Source organism: Sorex araneus, chromosome 3 (genome assembly GCF_027595985.1).
Source record: "Sorex araneus isolate mSorAra2 chromosome 3, mSorAra2.pri, whole genome shotgun sequence".
In the NCBI taxonomy this organism is placed as follows: domain Eukaryota; kingdom Metazoa; phylum Chordata; class Mammalia; order Eulipotyphla; family Soricidae; genus Sorex; species Sorex araneus.
The window spans coordinates 195,596,226-195,614,738 of NC_073304.1; the positions used below are offsets into that span (position 1 = coordinate 195,596,226).

General features: G+C 41.5%; 1 protein-coding gene across 1 annotated transcript in view; it reads right to left on the reverse strand.

Annotated features, from left to right (window-relative positions):
* The window catches only part of NLK (nemo like kinase), a 147,513-nt gene that overhangs the window by 16,519 nt on the left and 112,481 nt on the right, over positions 1 to 18,513 (reverse strand). Inside the window, exons 5-7 of the mRNA XM_055131283.1 lie at positions 17,627 to 17,712; positions 10,595 to 10,804; positions 4,762 to 4,863 (exon numbers count right to left, since the gene is read on the reverse strand). Of these exons, the coding sequence (XP_054987258.1) occupies positions 4,762 to 4,863; positions 10,595 to 10,804; positions 17,627 to 17,712 (398 nt within the window). The remainder of the gene's footprint in view (positions 1 to 4,761; positions 4,864 to 10,594; positions 10,805 to 17,626; positions 17,713 to 18,513) is intronic.

The window sequence follows — 18,513 nt, forward strand, 5'->3', positions numbered from 1 at the left end:
TCTTTTTGGGTCACACCCGGTGATACACAGGAATTACTCCTGGCTCATGCACTCAGGAATTACTCCTGGCGGTGCTCAGGGGACCATATGGGATGCTGGGAATCAAACCTGGGTTGGCCGTGTGCAAGGCAAGCACCCTACTTGCTGTGTATCACTCCAGCCCCAATTGTCAGCATTCTTATTTATAAAATGAGGTTAAAATTAATGATCTCTTATGTTTACTTAGGTCTAAAATGATGAGACATTATAGGACTTCATAGAAAGACTTTAGATTGCAACCATTTTGTGCAGAGACCCCATACGTACACGATGCTCAAATGTTTTAGACTTTACTATCATTCCTATAAATGCATTCCAGTGCATGCATTTATGTTTGCAGATAAAGATTTCTTGTTAAAAAGATGAGAGTCTAGTGTAGCTGTACAGTGATCTGTATTAAGATGTGGGGGTACAGGAAAAAGTCTGGAGTCACTTTAATTTGTAACTTAATTTACAGATATTTTCCTAATATTTTTATTTTTCCCCAAATTTTATCTTATGAAAGCACCATGATTTACAAAGTTATTCACAGTTCAGTTTTAGACATACAATGTTCTAACACTGATGCTGCTACCAGTGTCAATTTCCCTCCACCACCATTCCCAAGTTTCCTCTCCTACCCCACCCCTCCCCAGCCTGCCATCTTGAGAGGTGCCTTTATAAGTGCATGTCTCATGATTTCAGTGTTGCTAACTGAGGTTTGGATAGTTAGCTCTATTGTTCTTTACACCACTGATGTACATTGAACCTTGTCCCTGTTACTTCTCATCTGTATCTTCTCCCTCTATTCTCCACTCATTGCGTTTTCTTCCCTATAATTTGGGATCAAGGGTGATCTAGACATTCGCCCCCTTTAAACCACTGCTTTTCTTCATCAAGTTACTCTAAATACCACATTTGAGTGTTCTAATTCTGTGTTAAATCCTTCTTCTGGCTTATTTCATTGAACATGTATCTTCTAGTTCTATTCATGATGCTACTGAATAGTGTTCCATTGTGTATATTTATATACACAGTTATATATATAACATCGTTATGACCCAATGATCTATTATTGGACATCTAGGTTGGTTCCAAATCTTGCTACCATACTGAGTGCTGCAATGAATAATAGTGTGTATATAAACTTATGAATGAATGTTTTTCTATGTTTTGGCCATACCCAACAGTGTTCAGGGCTTACTCCAGGCAGCACTGGGGAACTATATGGGGTGCTGGGTATTGGATCCAGGTTGGCTGCGTACAAGGCAGGTGCCTTACTGGCTGTACTATTGCTCCAGCCACTCCCCTAAGATTTCTAAAGAAGAATGATAACTTTGCCAAGCCAATGATGCAATCCTAACTCGGGCCATAATTTACAGTTTCAAACTGCAATGTAGTAACTCTCTATACAGATGTGTGGGAATCAAAGATGACAAAAGTTAAAGACACATTCTTTTATGTGTTCTCTTGATCCAGTGATTATTCTTCTTAGACCCTTCAGGCTGGTCGGGTAGCAAAAAGGGCTGTTCGAGAACAGGCTTTATATGCAGGAGCCCTGGGTTTAATTTCAGGCACTGCATGGTCCTCCGGCACTGCTGGATGTGGGTCAAAACTAAACCAAACCCAGTTTTGGCACTGTGGGCCTGGCAATTTGGTGCTTCTCAGGCCCAATAGTGTTGCTGGGGCAGAGTGGTGGTTATAGTGTTGTGTGTGTGTGTGTGTGTGTGTGTGTGCGCGCGTGCGTGCAGGGTACCTCAGTTCAAACTTGGGTACTCATGCATACAAGACCTTTAAAAGACCTTTAAGCATCCTTGGCCTCCTACAAACTTTTTTTTTTTTTTTTGCTTTTTGGGTCACACAGTAACAGGAGTTACTCCTGGCTCATGCACTCAGGAATTACTCCTTAGCGGTGCTCAGGGGACCATATGGGGTGCTGGGAATTGAACCTGGGTTGGCTGTGTGCAAGGCAAACACCCTATCCACTGTGCTATTGCTCCAGCCCCCACCACCTACAAACTTTTTATGGAGTAAAGAGAAGTCAAGTCATTTGATAATCTTAGATTCAGATTTTTTTTTTTTTTTTGCCATACCCGGTGATGCTCAGGGTCACTCCTGACAGTGCTTAGGAGCCCGAGATCAAACCAGGGTCAGCCACTTGCAAGGCAAGCACCTTGCCCCCTGTACACTCTCTCCGACTCCAATTCTTGATTTAACTGTGAATTGCTCTCATATTTTCAACTACTTGGCATTGAATTCTAGTCAATCATTTGTTTTTGTTTTTTGGCCACACCCAGTGATTCTCAGGGATCACTCCTGGCTCTGCACTCAAGGATTACTCCTGAGGACTTGGAGGATCATATGGGGTGCTGCGGATAGAAACTGGGTCAGCTGCATACAAGGCAAGCACCCTACCCACTGTGCTGTCTCTCCAGCCCCAAATTTCAGTCAATTCTTATGACTAAAATATTTCACAGCAAGCAATGGTTTTAATTTTACCATTTTTTGCCTACCAAGTGCTCAGGGGGATAGGGTGCCACTCCAAGCAATGTTTGGCCAACTGGGCTAGACGGTCTGATGCCAAGATCTGAGAATATGGTGCTGATGGCCACCAGGGACACGTGTGGCAGAGCTGGAGCTGGGTCATGAGGATCAGGGGATTGTGCACCCTTGGCCCCTGTTATTCCTGGGCCTTTATAAGCAATTTGCCAAGTGAATCTATCCTCATTCCGTTTTTACAATGAAGATAAAGTTCAGGGAAGAGAACAGTGGACACAGGCTTAAATTCTAGCTTAGCCATCACAATCTTGGTTAGGTCACTGAATCTTCATCTAGGAGACTGCACCAGCACTCCTGCCACGTATCAATACTATTGCGAATCATCTAACACCCACCAGATGCTGGGGCTAGGTGCTGGTGCAACAATATGAGTAAGACCTCTTTGTTTTGTTTTTAGGCCACACCCAGCTATGCTCAGGGCCTACTCCTGGCTCTGTGCTCAGGGACCACTTCGGGCCATGCTCAAGGGACAATATGGGGTGTCAGTTGCATCAAAGGCAAACACTTGGCCTGCTGTACTGTTCCCTCCAGCCTCAAGTAAGACCTCTCTGGTGGTCTTACAGTTTCAAAGTTCTATCTTAGATGGGGGATGAAAATCAAATTAGAAGGCAAAATTTGTAAGATCTGAGGAGGACTGAATATGAGAGGGGAACTTATGAAAACCAAATGACTAAATGTAAGGCCACTTGAGATAAAAAAAAAAAAACCTCTCCTGATCTTAGCTTCCTTTAGAGAAACACAGATCCACAAATAAATTAAAAATAAGGCTAAAGTTCATTTCAGTCTAGAAAAGGCACTTTGTGCTTTCATCTTTTACAGGGCTGGGGTCACATCAGGTGGTGCTCAGTGGCTATTCCAGGCTCTGTGAATCTGAACCGGAGTTGGTGGGATGCAGGGGACTACAGCATCTACACACTCTTGTTAACTGAAGCCGATTTTAGAAGATCATATGCTCTACTCACTAAAATTACAGACAGGGAGTTACAATGAGAAGTCAAGGCCCTGACCAAATGGCCGGCTGCTAATTTAAGGGACATATCAAATGCCAGGTCTGTCATTTGTTCAGTGAGTCAACCTAATGACCAATAACCTAAAGACTCAAAAGAAACAAGGAAAGGGGCCAGTGCAACAGTGGGTACGGTGCTCGCTTTGCACACGGCTGATCCTGGTTGGATCCCTGGCACTCCATATGTGTGATCCCTGAACACAGAGAGCAGAAGCAAGCCCTAAAACCAAAACTCACCCCCAAGTTCCCCCCCCCAAAAAAAAGGGAAGAAAGAGAGGGAAAGAAGGGAGAGTCCAGGAAAACTAGTTACTGAATTTTTCTTCTCAGGTCTTCCCTCTCCTATTTCATTTTGTTCCAAATAAAAATATTCCCTTGGGGTTGGAGTGATAGCACAGCGGGTAGGGCGTTTGCCTTGCTTGTGGCCGACCCGGGTTCGATTCCCAGCATCCCATATGGTCCCTTGAGCACCGCCAGGAGTAATTCCTGAGTACAAAGCCAGGAGTAACCCCTGTGCATTGCCAGGTGTGACCCAAAAAGAAAAAAAAAAGAAAAAAAGAAAAATATTCCCTTTACTCTTAATACCATTAAGTTGTTCTGTCCAAAGATTAGAAAAATGTATCTAACAAGTGCTACTAAATCAGAAGGATAGAGATAAAGATCATCTTGACTTTCTTAGCAGTGACTTGGCTGGTTGCAGGTCATCAGTAATACCAGCGGAAATCTCGCAATCCCTCTTCATATACTAATTTTCTAACAACAATATCTGGTGGCGTGTTAGGGGTAGGGGTGCAGTGGAGACAGCTTCACAGTCCTGACTGAAACCAATTAAATCAGGCATGTCAGCCCAATACTTGGAAAAGATACCTTGATATACATGGAACTATGTCACAGCCCTGAGGCCAAAAAGCTGTACCTCCTGTAACTTCTCACACATCAAAATAAGGAGACAAAAACAGAAACACCAGGGCCACTGATTAGCTAAAACAATTACTTTCTCCCCATGACACAGAATTATCATATTTTATTTGGTTTGATAAATATCTAACATTTTCTTACAGCTGATACATGAAAAAAAATTATGAAAAATGACAACTGTGTTTTTGTTTAAATATTCTCTGTTGAAAGGAAAATCCCAACGAAAGGGATGGTGCCCCGGTAAAGATCCTCTCTCTTTTTACCTGTTTATGAGGACCCCTGAGTATGTGTGCCTTAGCGCCTTCACAAGCCGTCCTCATTGCTTCCAGTGATGGTGTGCCCAAGAGATCCGTGATCAAATCCAACTATAAGGCAATAGGAGATATACAGTGATAGTAAGTTCATGGAAATAGCTTTGTTATTACTCTTAGACCAGCTTTAAGGATGAGCACCAACTCTTAAAAAAGGTAGGATCTCTTGGTTTCATTTTTGGGAGTACAGAAAAAAAAAACAAGAAAAATATTTTGGTAAGTATGACAATCTAAGGCTAGATTAATTTAGAAGTCCATCTACTTGCCTCGTGTCTGGACAATACAGTACAAATCAAGGATGGGTAGACTATTTTGCTGAAAGATACTGTTCTTTTCAAACAATTAAGAAATGGGAGTCTGACAGTTAAAATAAATTCAGGTTCATTATGGAGCTAATTACTAAATCAGAAAGTGGTGATTTAGTGAAACTCTCTGAACATTCATACCGGAACTGAAAACTAAGCTATCAATGTTTGGGCGAGGGGCCACTCTTCATATCCTGAATATGCCAGAAGTTTCTTACACTGGCAGGAAACTAGGGCAATTAGAAAACAATGACACTGCATTGGTCACATCTGACTAGGTGGGTCTAACAACTGAACAATAAATATCTTCTTACAGATAATCTTTTTAGATAAGCACACTGCCTTAGCAATTTTCTGGAGAATCAATTATTCTACCTTTATAACTTAATCAGCAATAGCATTTCATTTGGATTACTCCAGAAAAAAAAAATCTTTTTTTGGGGTTGGGACCATATCTGGCAATGCTCAGAGCTTACTCCTGGCTCTGTGCTCAAAAATCACTACTGGTGGGGCTCAGGGGATCATATGGGGTGTCGAGGATCAAACCAGGGTCAGTTGTGTGCAAGGCAAGAGTCTTACTGGTTGTATTATCCCTTTGGCCTCTGTAATAAAAAATTCTTACCTAGATAATATTTCTTTTCTTGGTTTTGGGGTTGCCAAATATGAAGCACTAATTTTGCACTAAATTTAAACCCTAGCATCTTTTTTCCCCTATGTAAAATTTATTTTAGTTAACAGTATGTGTTTACAATGGTGTTGACTTTAATAGTCTTGGTGTACAGTAACTTTACCACCAAAATGCCCAAGACCTCTCTAGCTTTCTAAACTGTGGGTCACAACTCCATGGGGTCAGATAAGGTTTTTTTTTTTTTTCTTTTTGGGTCACACCTGGTAATACACAGGGGTTACTCCTGGCTCTGCACTCAGGAATTACTCCTGGCGGTGCTCAGGGGACCATATGGGATGCTGGGAATTGAACCCGGGTTGGCCACGTGCAAGGCAAATGCCCTACCTGTGGTGCTATCACTCCAGCCCCATGTCAGATAAGGGTTTTGTTTTGTTTTGGGGCTACACTCAACGATGCTCAGGGCTTACTCCTGACTCTGTGCTCAGCAATTACTCCTGGCAGTGCTTGGGGGTCCATATAGGATGCTGGGGATAAACCTGGGTCGGCCGCATGCAAGGCAAGTGCTCTACCTGCTGTACTATCACTCCAGCCCTGAGTTCAGGTAAGTTTTTATTTTTCATTTTGGCCTTCCGAGCAGTGCTCAGGAAATTTCAGTAATTCTCTACCAACCAAATCATCTGCTTGAGTCTGTAGTGCCAGGGATTACCCAGGCCACCTTGCTGGTGCTTGGGGGGCCTTTATGGCTACACCCACCAGAACTCAGGGGACATGTAGTGTCTGGGGTTGAACTTTGGTGGGCTCACAATCCTTATATATTCTTTCTGGTCCTTCATGTAACTTAAAAACAGTACATGTTTTTTAATTACATGAATTACATTTGTTTTAAAATAAATTTGTTAATAAATTAAATAAATTGTATATACCCAAGATCATATAAAACTTTTTTGGGCAAAAAGGAATCATGAGAGGTAAAAGTTTAACAAGTCCTGATCTAACCAGGATCAGCACCCTCCAGAATAGAAAAGCATGTTGGTGATACTTTCGGATCTCTAACAAATACAGAGGGCAGAAAGAGCATCAGTGCACAAATGAAAACATGTGAAAACATCCAGAAAGAGGTCTACAGAAGTTTCAAATCCATGGATGAGAAACATTTTTATGGAGTCTGATTATACCATGTATGTAATATCTCACAGACATCGAAGGGAAATGCAATACAGAAAATAACTGCTGCCATCAAGAAGTTAAATCCCTCCCACTTGAGGTCTTTATTTCTCACGTGAAAAATATGCTGGTAATAGACATATGCAAGTTCTCTTGGAGAGCCATGTCAGACTGGAGATTTTAAGACCTAAATATTTCTCTCTAGAAAATGAGAATATCTGAATCCTATGCTAGCTACTCTTCACTTTCCTTTACAAGCTCCTTTTAGCAGCAACAAGGATTTGAACACTACCTTAATTTTTGCTTAACTTTTCCTGTACGCCAGTCTCCCATGTCCCAGTCTGATGTCTTATAGGCAAATCTTTTCAACTATCTAAAGAAATTGAATAGTAAATATTGTCACTTGTGCTCAACCTTAGATTATATTACCTGATTATCAACATTTAAGGTGCAAACTATAGAAAAGATCTGAATGTATAGTAAAGAAATAAATTGAAATGTTGATCACAGCATAGTTTTATTTTATTTATTTTATTATTATTATTTTTTGCGTCACATCCAGTGATGCACAGGGGTTACTCCTGGCTCTGCACTCAGGAATTACCCCTGGTGGTGCTCAGGGGACCATATGGGATGTTGGGAATCAAACCTGGGTCAGCCGTGTGCAAGGCAAATGCCCTACCTGCTGTGCTATCACTCCAGCCCCAATCACAGCATAGTTTTATATGTACCAGTTGACAATAAAGAGCATGAAGTAATTCCATTTCTGTCAGTTGTATGAATTACTTATAAAAGGTAATTTTATAAGTAATTCAACAGGGTGATCTTTAAAAAGTGATCAGTCAAGGCTGGAGGGAGAACACAGAGGTTAAGGTGTGCCATGCATATGGCTGACCCTGATTCAAATCACTGACGCGATACTATATATGGCAGAGTCAGGGGTCGCTTCTGAAAAGAGCCAGAAATAGCACCTAGGCATTTCTGGGTGTGTGGCCCAAATGCTTCCTCCCCCATATTAAAAAAAAAAAAAATCAATCAGATCTTAACAATTTTTTGTTTAAAACCTTTATATTCTTTGGCCCATCCATCCTGTTTGTTTTATGGGCTTTGGGCTACATATAGCAATGCGATGAGGCTACTCCTGCCTCTATGCGCTGGGGTCACTCCTAGCAGCGCTCAAGGAACCATTTGCAGTGCCAGGGATCAAACTGGAGTCAGGCACATGTAAAGCAAGTGCCTAACACCCCTCTATTAGCTCCTTGGCCCCTCCTGGCAGTGCTCAGGGGGCCATCTGCAATGCTGGGGACTGTACTGAGGTTAGCTGCGTTGCAGTGCATGCTCCTTGACCCCGTATTATATCTCCAACCCTCTATCATACTTTGTACAGGATATACTGCGAAGTTCTTTCCAGGTTTCCACGATCAGGTTTTTTGTCTGATCTCATCCACATGCTCTGCTCTTGCCCCCCCCAACATGCTTAAGATTGGGGCCAGAGCGATGGTGCAGGGGGTAGGGCACTGGTATTGCACATGGCTGACCTAGGTCTGATCCCCTGCATCCTGTGTGGTCCCTGAGCCCTGCCAGGAGTGATCCCTGAGCACAGAGCCAGGAATCAGCCCTGAGCATTGCTGGGTATGGCCCCAAAACAAAAACCAAAAACCCAAGTTCCAATGCCCTCAAGAGGACTTATCACATAGGCTGCCCCTTATGCTAGATGCTTTTCCTCAGTGCTTCTCCTTTCATTTCCTTCTCTAGAACTATTCTATATCTATATCATATCATTCTTTTATTTATTTATTTATTTATTTATTTTTGGTGTGTAAGGCAAGTGCTCTATCTCTCCAGCCCCTCTATTGCCATTCTATTTTTTTTTTTTTTTTGGGTTTTCGGGTCACAATGGAGATGATGCTCAGGGGTTACTTCTGGCTCTGTACTCAGGAATCACTCCTGGTGGTGCTCAGGGGACTGTATGGGATGCAGGGACTGAACCCAGGTTGGGTCAGCCCCATGCAAGGCAAATGCCCTACTCGCAGTACTACCCGCAGTCTCTGGAGCCTCCAGCATCATTCTTTATTCCTAACTTAATATAATTTTTCTCCAGAGAATTCATCATTACTTGGGACTAAATTTATTTGTATACTTCATTTTCTGTCTCATGTGAAAGCCACACAAAGGCAGGGACTAACTTTGTCTTATTTGCTGCTGCTGTGTTGCCAGCCTCCTGCCTGCTGACTTGTCATGTGCTTCTGTGCAGCAGGCCTTAGTTTTAGCTTTACTAGTTCATTTAATCCGCCCAATTTTCAGAACAGTTTTAGAGACAGTGGGCAAGGCTCGCATCTGAGCCAATCTGATTCTAGTGGAGCTCATCACTGCTGCAGTATTTTCATGCACACAATGCTGCTAAAGTTGATGAATGAAAGATAAATTTAAGTTTGGTTGTTCAAGTTTGGGGCTGCAATGTTGTATGTCTAAAACTCAACTATGAATAACTTTGTTAAGCAAAAAAAAAGATATTTAAAAATTATCCTAGGACTGGAAAGATAGTATGGGGATAAAGAGCTTGCCAGGCATGTGGTGGGCCCTGGTTCAATCCTTAGCACTGCATATGGTCCCCCAAGCACTGTCAGAAGTGATGCCTGAGCACAGAGCCAGATGTGGCACAAAATCAAAACCAAAATGGAAAAACAAAAAGGAAAAAAATTACTCTAAGAAATATGCACAGAAACAAATTAATACAGAGACAAATAATCCAAAGTATCACGAGGGGCCAGAGATAGTATAGGGGTTAAGGCACATGCCTTGCATACATCCAACCCCAACTTAATCCCTGTTTCCCAAGCACTCAGGCATTGCTGGGTACAGCCCCGAGATAATCTCCAGCACTGCAGGGTGTGACCCTGTGTTGATGGAGAGGCTGGAGTATATGGCAGGGATGGCATTTGCTGAGCAAGTGGTATTTGGTAGACATTTTACGGTCCCCTGAACACCACCAGGAGTGATCCCTGAGCATTGCCAGGCAAACCTCCTTACCCCCTGGGGAAAAAAAAATATTTCTTTCTGAATTTTTAAGTATCTTTCAACACTCACAATTTATATTCTGGGAGCTGGGATATGGCTCAGCAGTAGAGCATGAGGCCCTGAGTTTGTTTCCTGGCACTATAAATAACACATCCAGTAAACAAATTCTTTTTCTTTCTTTCTTTTTTTTTTTTTCTTTTTGGGTCACACCCGGTAATGCACAGGGGTTATTCCTGGCTCTGCACTCAGGAATTACCCCTGGTGGTGCTCAGGGGACCATATGGGATGCTGGGAATCGAACCTGGGTCGGCCACGTGCAAGGCAAACGCCCTACTCACTGTGCTATCGCTCCAGCCCCACAAATTCATTTTCATATCAGACCCACTTAATTAGAAAGAGATGACCTAGCAACGGAAGATTATACCCGCTCAAACCGTTCCATCAGTCCATGTAACAAAATCAGCACTTCCTCTCTAGTAGACTTGTGAGGTACAAAATGAATCTCTCTGTAATCTTTAACTCCGCAACTTTCTGAATTTTAAGTGAACCTAAATTTGCTAAAAGCAATTTAGACCTACAGTGAGTAAGTACAACTATGTGTGCATAAGATGGGGTTTCCTTTAAATCTGTAAGAAAACTGAAAATGACTAAAGCTCCCATGAAATCATACCTGCTGAATGGGACTCTGTGCCTGAAACAGTATTCTTCGTCCAAGTAGCTCTGCAAAAATACATCCGACTGACCAGATGTCAATGGCATTGCTGTAATGACGGCTGCCCATCAGGATCTCTGGAGCCCGATAATACTGAGTAACAACTTCCTGAGTCATATGACGGGATTCATCTAATTCTTCCACTCTGGCCAATCCAAAATCACAAATCTAAATAGAAAAGATTATGAAAGTAATGTCAAGCAGACTAATTTATTTACTCTTTGCAGTGCTTGAGATGCAACTTACGACCTCAGACACGCAAGGGCTCTAATACTGAGCTATAGTCCTGGCTCACTGTACATTCTGATTTCACTGGACTAAGAGGGGAAAAGTCTCAAACTTCCACAGTTCCATATAAAATGCTATATCTTAAAACTATTCTCACTTTTTTAAAAAATGTTTTCAACTGGTAACTGAACCAAAGAGTACCTACTAGTAAAAGTAAAAGCTAAAAGAACTTTCTAAGTTTAATGTAGAAACCAAGCAATACCTATTTTCAATAATGATTTACTGAGAAAGACATAAGATGAAATACTTAACTACATTCACCATACTTCTAGAACACATGCAGTACCATTTCATTAAAGCTATATTTTTCAAAGTGATTTTTATTGAATTTATTTCTGAGGAGGTGCTTCAGGAGTTTCCCTAAACACTTGACTGGACATTATCTCCATCTATGTAAGACATGAATTGACATTCAAATGTGTGAATATGTCAAAATGCAGCATACTACAGAATGCCAGTGTGTCTATGTTTATTCATTTTGGGTTGTAAATACTTGAGTGCCTACTAGTAAAAGTAAACGAGAAAGACTGGTTAATTTATATGCACACTAAGAATAGACCTTTTCTTCTATTTTTGTTTAATTGAAAAAGCACCCTGGGGCTGCACAGTGAGTTGTTAGTAAACAGCAGAAGCCGCAGAACTAGCAACTTTTGCTTATTTTCAGGAATGAAGATATTCTTGATTCTGGGTAACCAAAACAAATGGACACTGAGCATGAATATCAGAACAGAGGCATCTAAGTGCTAGGGTTTTCACTGAGTCGTTATCACAAAGGAGAGGAAAAAAAACAAAACACCAAACAAGGCAGTTTTTCTCTATATTCTAACTGAGGTCTCAGTATTAGATGTCATATTTGGTGCCAGAGAGCAGGCGGAGAGGGCTGAGCAGGAGGGGCTTCCGTCCCCATTGCCAAAGGGTGACCCCAAACTGCGGATAACCCCCAAGCAATATCAGATGTGACCACAAAAATAAAAACAAAGGACTGGGCCTGGGAACCTAAATATTGCTTATGAAAACCACAACTTGCCTTACAATCGAATGGTCATTGTAGGTGCTACCGAACATGTCAAGCACGCTCCTGGCAGCTCTGCTGTTTGAGCCTGGCAGCTCTCTTGATTCTGTGCAATCTGGGACACTAGAAGTGAGGTCTGGCCCCAACACAGCAAGGTGTGTGTCAACACCATGATCAGTGAGCACGAGTCTCAGCAGACATGTGGGACTGCAGCGACTCACTGAGCCCTCCAACTGTTGCCTGGGTGCCTCAAAGAAAAAGTCTGGCTCTGGCAAGCACCACAAATGAAAGGAGGGCAAACCTCAGTGAGCACCTTGGCAGAGTGTGTGAACACCTCAACCTAATACGCTACCCTGGTGAGCAACACAGATGAAGAAAAAAAATGTGCAAGTCACACCATTAGGCATTGCAATGTCAGCAAATGGAAGGGAGAGGAAGAAGGGACTGAAAGATATTCCAAAGAACCCACTACTTGAAAGGAGCAAGTTTTACTCTGAATTTTTGTTTTTCTCTTTTGCTTTTTTCTTTCTTCTGGTTTTGGGCCACACCTGGTGGTGCTAGGGCTTACTCCTGGCTCTGCTCAGGGATCAGCCTGGTGGGGCTTGTTTACCCCTGATTTTTGGCATTCTTTTTCTTTCTGTCTCAAATTCACTATATCAAGTTCGATCAAATGAATCTGTGTTGTAAATGGGAATCAATCAGTACAAAACCAACATCTTGAAAACTTTGAAAAGTAAGTTGGGGTCAGACAGCTAGCTCAAGTGGTAGAGCCCATGCTTTGCACCACCTGGTAGCCTGAACACCACACTGGGTGTTGACCCCTCTTTAAAAAAAAAACAACAAAAAAGCCCTCTTCAAGGTCACCAAAAAAACTCTAGAATGGGATAAAAAGAACAGATTTGACAGTTTGCCAAATCTGTTCAAAGTCTAGCGTTCAGATAACATAGTATTTAAAATTCTATTTACTTGGCCATGACTTTTAAGATAGTCTTAAACAAAACAAAGCCATAGAAAGTTCAATTCACTTTCTGCATCTTTTTTGCACTTAATATATGCCAAGAAACTAACTAACAAGGGGCAGAGGAGAGCTATGCATAGTATATGCAAGACCCCAAGTTTGATCATGGAGACAGGCTTAGAGGCCCTCAAGCATAGCCGGGCAGAACATTCCAGGAATCCTGGGAGTAAACCGGCTCCAGCTCTCAAAAAACAACACTGACCCAACAAAAAATATTTTTGTAAAAAGCAAATTCATTGTTTTTGAAAAAACAGCTGTGCTCTAGAGTCATTTTTTGTAACTTGACTGAAAGACAAACTAAACATGAAATGAGACGCTTAAGGGATCAAAAAGAACCAAAGGAACTGTAGAGGTTTCTCACAAAATTATCTTGTGCTTAACAGGAAACAAAATATATTCACAGTAAGAAAGAATGCAGTGCTGGGGAATGAACCAGGGGTCAGCTGTGTCAAAGACATACAGTGCTATCTCTCTGCTCCTGAAAGGATATCAATTTAAAAGAAACATTGCTTCATAATTGTTTCAGATGAATTTGTATATTTGAGAAGGGAGAATTAGAATCTATACCTAATAATCTACTCTACCTTATAGAACTAGGTTGCTGGGCCAGAGAGATAGCTCAATAGACTAAGTTCATACTTTGCATGATGGAAGACTGAGTATTTATTAATTAATTTATTTTTGGTTTCTGGGCCAGATCTGGTGGTGCACAGGTCTTACTCCTGGCTCTGCACTCAGGAATTTCTCCTGGCAGGCTTGGGGGACCATATGGAGTTTTGGGGATTGCAAGGCAAGCACCCTACCCGCTGTACCATCTCACTGGCCCTCTGAGAAGCCTGGATTTGATTCCCAGCAATGCATGGTTCCCTGAGCATCACTGGGAGTAATTTCCAAGCACTGCTGGATGTGACCCAAAAACTGAAAAAGAAAAAAAAAAAACAAAACCAGAAAATAAACAAAATAAAACAGAGCAAAATTTCAATATGTTCTGAACTGTGTGTTGTTTATTAAAAATGACATTCTTCTTTAGTTATTCATCCATGCAGCCAGAGGTTATAATATCAGGACAGAGAATTTAGAAAATGAACTTTAAGCAGTTAATGATGTCAAGTATGACATTCTAAACAAAATGCTTTTGTGTAGTCTTCCACCCAGAAACACAAATAAGTCTTAAACTGATTTGCTATAATTAGGACAAAGAGTTCCTAACTATAAGGCTTTTACTTCAAAAAATAAATAAAATGCGATAGAGAGACAGTACAGGAGGTAAGGTGCTTGTCTTGTACATGGTTAACCTAAATTTGATCCCTGGCACTGCGTATGGTCTCTTGAACTCTGCCAAGAGTTATCCCCAAGCATGGACCAGGAGTAAGTAATAAGCAGGGCTGGATGTGGCCTAAAACAAACAAATTTAAATGGGTTAGGGGAATACGCTGAAGCTCTCTTTAAAAATGAAAAAGTTGATGTTTGATCCCTGGCACTATATATGATCCCCTGAGCCCCACCAGTAAATATCCCAGGAACACAGAAGCAGTGTAGCCCTTGAGCACTAGTAGGTGTGGCCCAACTCTCCTCTCACCAAAGAAATGCAAAGTTGGGGGCCAGACAGATAGTAGAGGATAAGGTGCAGGCCCTGCATGGGGTCAGCTGAATTCGATCCCATATTGCATATGGTTCTCTGAGCAATGCCAAGTGTGACCCAACACGCCTCCACCCAAAAGGTAAAAGTTAGAGAGGTGAGGTAAATGTTCATCAAAACCATAAATGTTATTGTAAACATGTTACAGAAACTACAGTTAAAAATAATAAAATCAAGTTGTGAAAAAAAAAAAAAGAAAATGGTTAGAGATAGATCAGGGTTAAAGTGTTTGTCTTGCATGTGCTCAACCCTGGTTTGATTCCTGACACCATATATGATCCCCCAAGCACTGCTAGGGATGACCTTTGAGCACTGAGATTACTGGGTGTGGCCCAACACCTATCTACAAAAAGAAAAAATGAAATGCAAGCAGGGATGTTTTAGTGGTCGAGTGTCCACCTGGCAGGCCAACAGCTTCATCTCTTTTGTGAATAATCAATCATCATTCACATGCGAATGCCATCCTGGTGGTGCTGCCATTTGAGATCCCTGTCACCACAACTGATATGATCTCTGGTGCATTGTAAACCAAATGTGTCCGACTACTGTAGCCCATGTAAGAACAACAGTGTGGGGAGTAACCTCAAGTAAGGTCTACAGGGCACTGATTCAATGACTGAAAGTTTATTTTATTTACTTCAATGTTTTAGTTTGGAGGGTCAACTAATTTCTCTGTGGAAACAGAAGGACTAAACTAACTTGTTTTCAGGGGGAAAAAATGAAAATCAGATTATAAAAAATGCTTTCATTTCTTCTTTTTTTTGTTGTTTATTTTTTGGGGGGCTGGAGCGATAGCACAGTGGGTAGGGTGTTTGCTTTGCATGTGGCTGACTCGGGTTCAATTCCTCCGTCCCTCTTGGGGAGCCCGGCAAGCTACTGAGAGTATCCCACGCGCACGGCAGAGCCTGGCAAGCTACCTGTGGAGTATTCGATATGCCAAAAACAGTAACAAGTCTCACAATGGAGACATTACTGGTGCCCGCTCGAGCAAATCGATGAACAACTGGACCACAGTGCTACAGTGCTTTGTTTTTTGGGCTCTACTCAGTGTGTTCAGGCATTACTCCTGGCTTTGCACTCAAGTAATTACTCCTGGTGGTGCTCCGTGGACCATATGAGATGCAAGACAAATGCCCTACCTGCCATATTATTGCTCTGGCACCCCAAATCTTTTTTTTCCCCAAAATCTTTTGAGTTAAAAAAGAATAGTTTTTCAAAACTATAATAGCACTTTATTTAAAGCAGTATAAATAACCAGTATAAATAACCAGAGAAAATTGTTAATCAAAGTTTAAAAAAAATTTATAATTAAAAAAATTTTACTCATGTAAAATTTTAATATATAGGCTGATGACATATTATACAACACATCATATAGAAGTATAATATGTATTATGTAGAAATGACAAGTCTTGACTCACTGGCCCTTGATTACTTTTAAAGAAGGTATCATTTTAAAAGTTCTTTTTCAAACATACCAGCTCAAATGTGGACAATATTTACTCTGGAACTAAAACACCACGATGGGCTAGGCATTTATTAAATAAGTGAAACTTTAATTTTAACAACAGGGAAAGGGGAGAAGTAAAACTGAGCTCCAGGACTGAGATTTCTGGGTTAGTACCTACAATTAAACCTGTAATTAAGTTCCCTTCAGAGGACTAAATGAAGGCTGGCTACAACATAGTGAGAGTGAAAATTCCTTTAACTCTTTTTTTTCCTTTGGATTAGTATTTTGACTTTTCAGAGGGTCAGGGATTGGGTTTGGGTTATACTTGGCATGTTCAGGGCTATGCTGGCTCTGTGCCCAGGAATGACCCCTAGTGGTGCCCAGGGGGACCATATATGGTGTTGGTGATTAGAATCAAGATCACAGCCATTGCAGCTTGCAATGGAAGGCAAGAGCCTTGCCTACAGTGCTCTCTCCCTCTCTGGCACGGTATTTTGAAATGTAAGTGTTTGTCTCTATGTAGCTCTCTCAGTCAAATGGTGTACAATAGTACTTAACAATATCGGCTGCTGGGCTGTGGCTGTGGCCTAGGTGCAGAGTGCCTGCCTTGCATGTGTGAGGCTCTGGAGCTAGATCCCTGGCGCCTCAGGTCCTCTCCCTCACAGCACTACCAGCTAGGACACCCACAGTAATGACAGAACTTAGCCATGTAAAAACATAGACAAATTTGGGTTTTACATTTTAGCTTTTGTGACATACATGGTTTTGCTCAGGGCTTACTCCTGGGGACTATATGTGGTGCTGGAGATCAAACACAGGTTGGTGCATGCAGGGCACCAACTTACCAGCTTACAACTTACCAGCTGTATTTAGTATATCTCTGGCCCCATAGACAAACCTTCTTAAAAGCCACATGTTATTCTCATGTAAACAGCTTATTAATCTTCTAATATATCTTCTTATATATATACTTACTTTGATCATGGAATTAAAAAGATAACCTCTGTTTTTTCTAGACACAATGTTACTACAGTTTCAATGTTCTCAAAACATGCAAAATGTCATGTGCAGTTCAAGAGTGGAGACTACAAATTAGCTACATCACTATGATTACCAATATTGCTAGAAAAAATTGGTTAAGTGGTGAAAATAAAAACTTTCTTTCACAGGGCTAGAATGACAGTAAAGCAGGGAAGGCAATTTCTTGCCTTGCACTCAGCTGACCCATTACTGATCCCCAGAATATCATATGGTCCCTCGAGACTGCGAGGAGTGATTCCTTAGAGCAGAGCCAGGAGTAACCCCTGAACATTGCCAGGTGTGGCCCCCAAACTAAACCAAACCTAAAAACCTTCCTTTCACAAAACATGCTCTTAAACCTAGGGGCTGGAGCCACAGTACAGCGGAGAGGGTGTCTGCCTTGCAGTGGCCAACACAGATTGGATGCCCGGTATCCCATATGGTCCCTAAGCACCATCGGGCAGGACTCAAAAAGCAAAACAAACAAACAAACAAACATTCTCTTAAACCTGCCTTGACATTTTGATTTTTATCTCAAATTTTTAAATAACCTGAAACCCTACCTTCAGAACACAGTTGCTGTTCACAAGGAGATTCCCTGGCTTAATGTCTCGATGTAAAATGCCAGCTGAATGGAGATACTTCAAACCTGAAATAACAAACAAAGGGTCATCGATGATTTGCACAATTAGATTGTGTCTGTAATTTAAAAGATTATTTAGGTTTCAGTATGGATGCGCTTCCTGGGTAACAAAGTTAAGGCTGACCAAACAAATACTGTTCAATTGCCAAGAACTATGGCTATTGGACCTCTGCTATTGATACTCTCAATCTGTGACAGTTCCTATTACCCAACAGGAGGCTGGGCCAAAGAGAGAATATAGCAGGGAAGGTGCTTGCCTTGCCTGACTGAGTTTGATTCTTAGCACCTTATAGTTTATGAGTCCTGCCAAGAATGACTCCCTGAGCACAAAATCAAGAGTAAACACCTAGCACTGCTGGGTGTGACTCCCCCAAAGCAAATTTTTTTTTTTTTTTTTTTTGCAATACACCCAGTGATGCTTAGGGGTTACTCCTGGCTTTTTGTTTTTCGTTCCTTTTTTTAGGTCACACCTGGCAATGCATAGGGGTTACTCCTGGCTCTGCACTCAGGAATCACTCCTGGCAGTGCTGGGGGACCATATGGGATGCCGGGAATCAAACCCGGGTAGGCTGCGTGCAAGACAAATGCCCTACCCACTGTACTATTGCTCCAGCCCCCCCATTTTTTTTAAAAAAAGGAACTTTAGCACTATCGAAGGCCACAGCTTCAAAGTTGAGTCTTTGAATAAAATATAATAAATTGCATATTTTCCCAATCTTTAAAAAACAAATCAATATCTCCCTTCTAGACTTCCTCCCTGCATTACTACAACAAATCTACTTAACTACCTTCCTTAGTTTTGTTTAA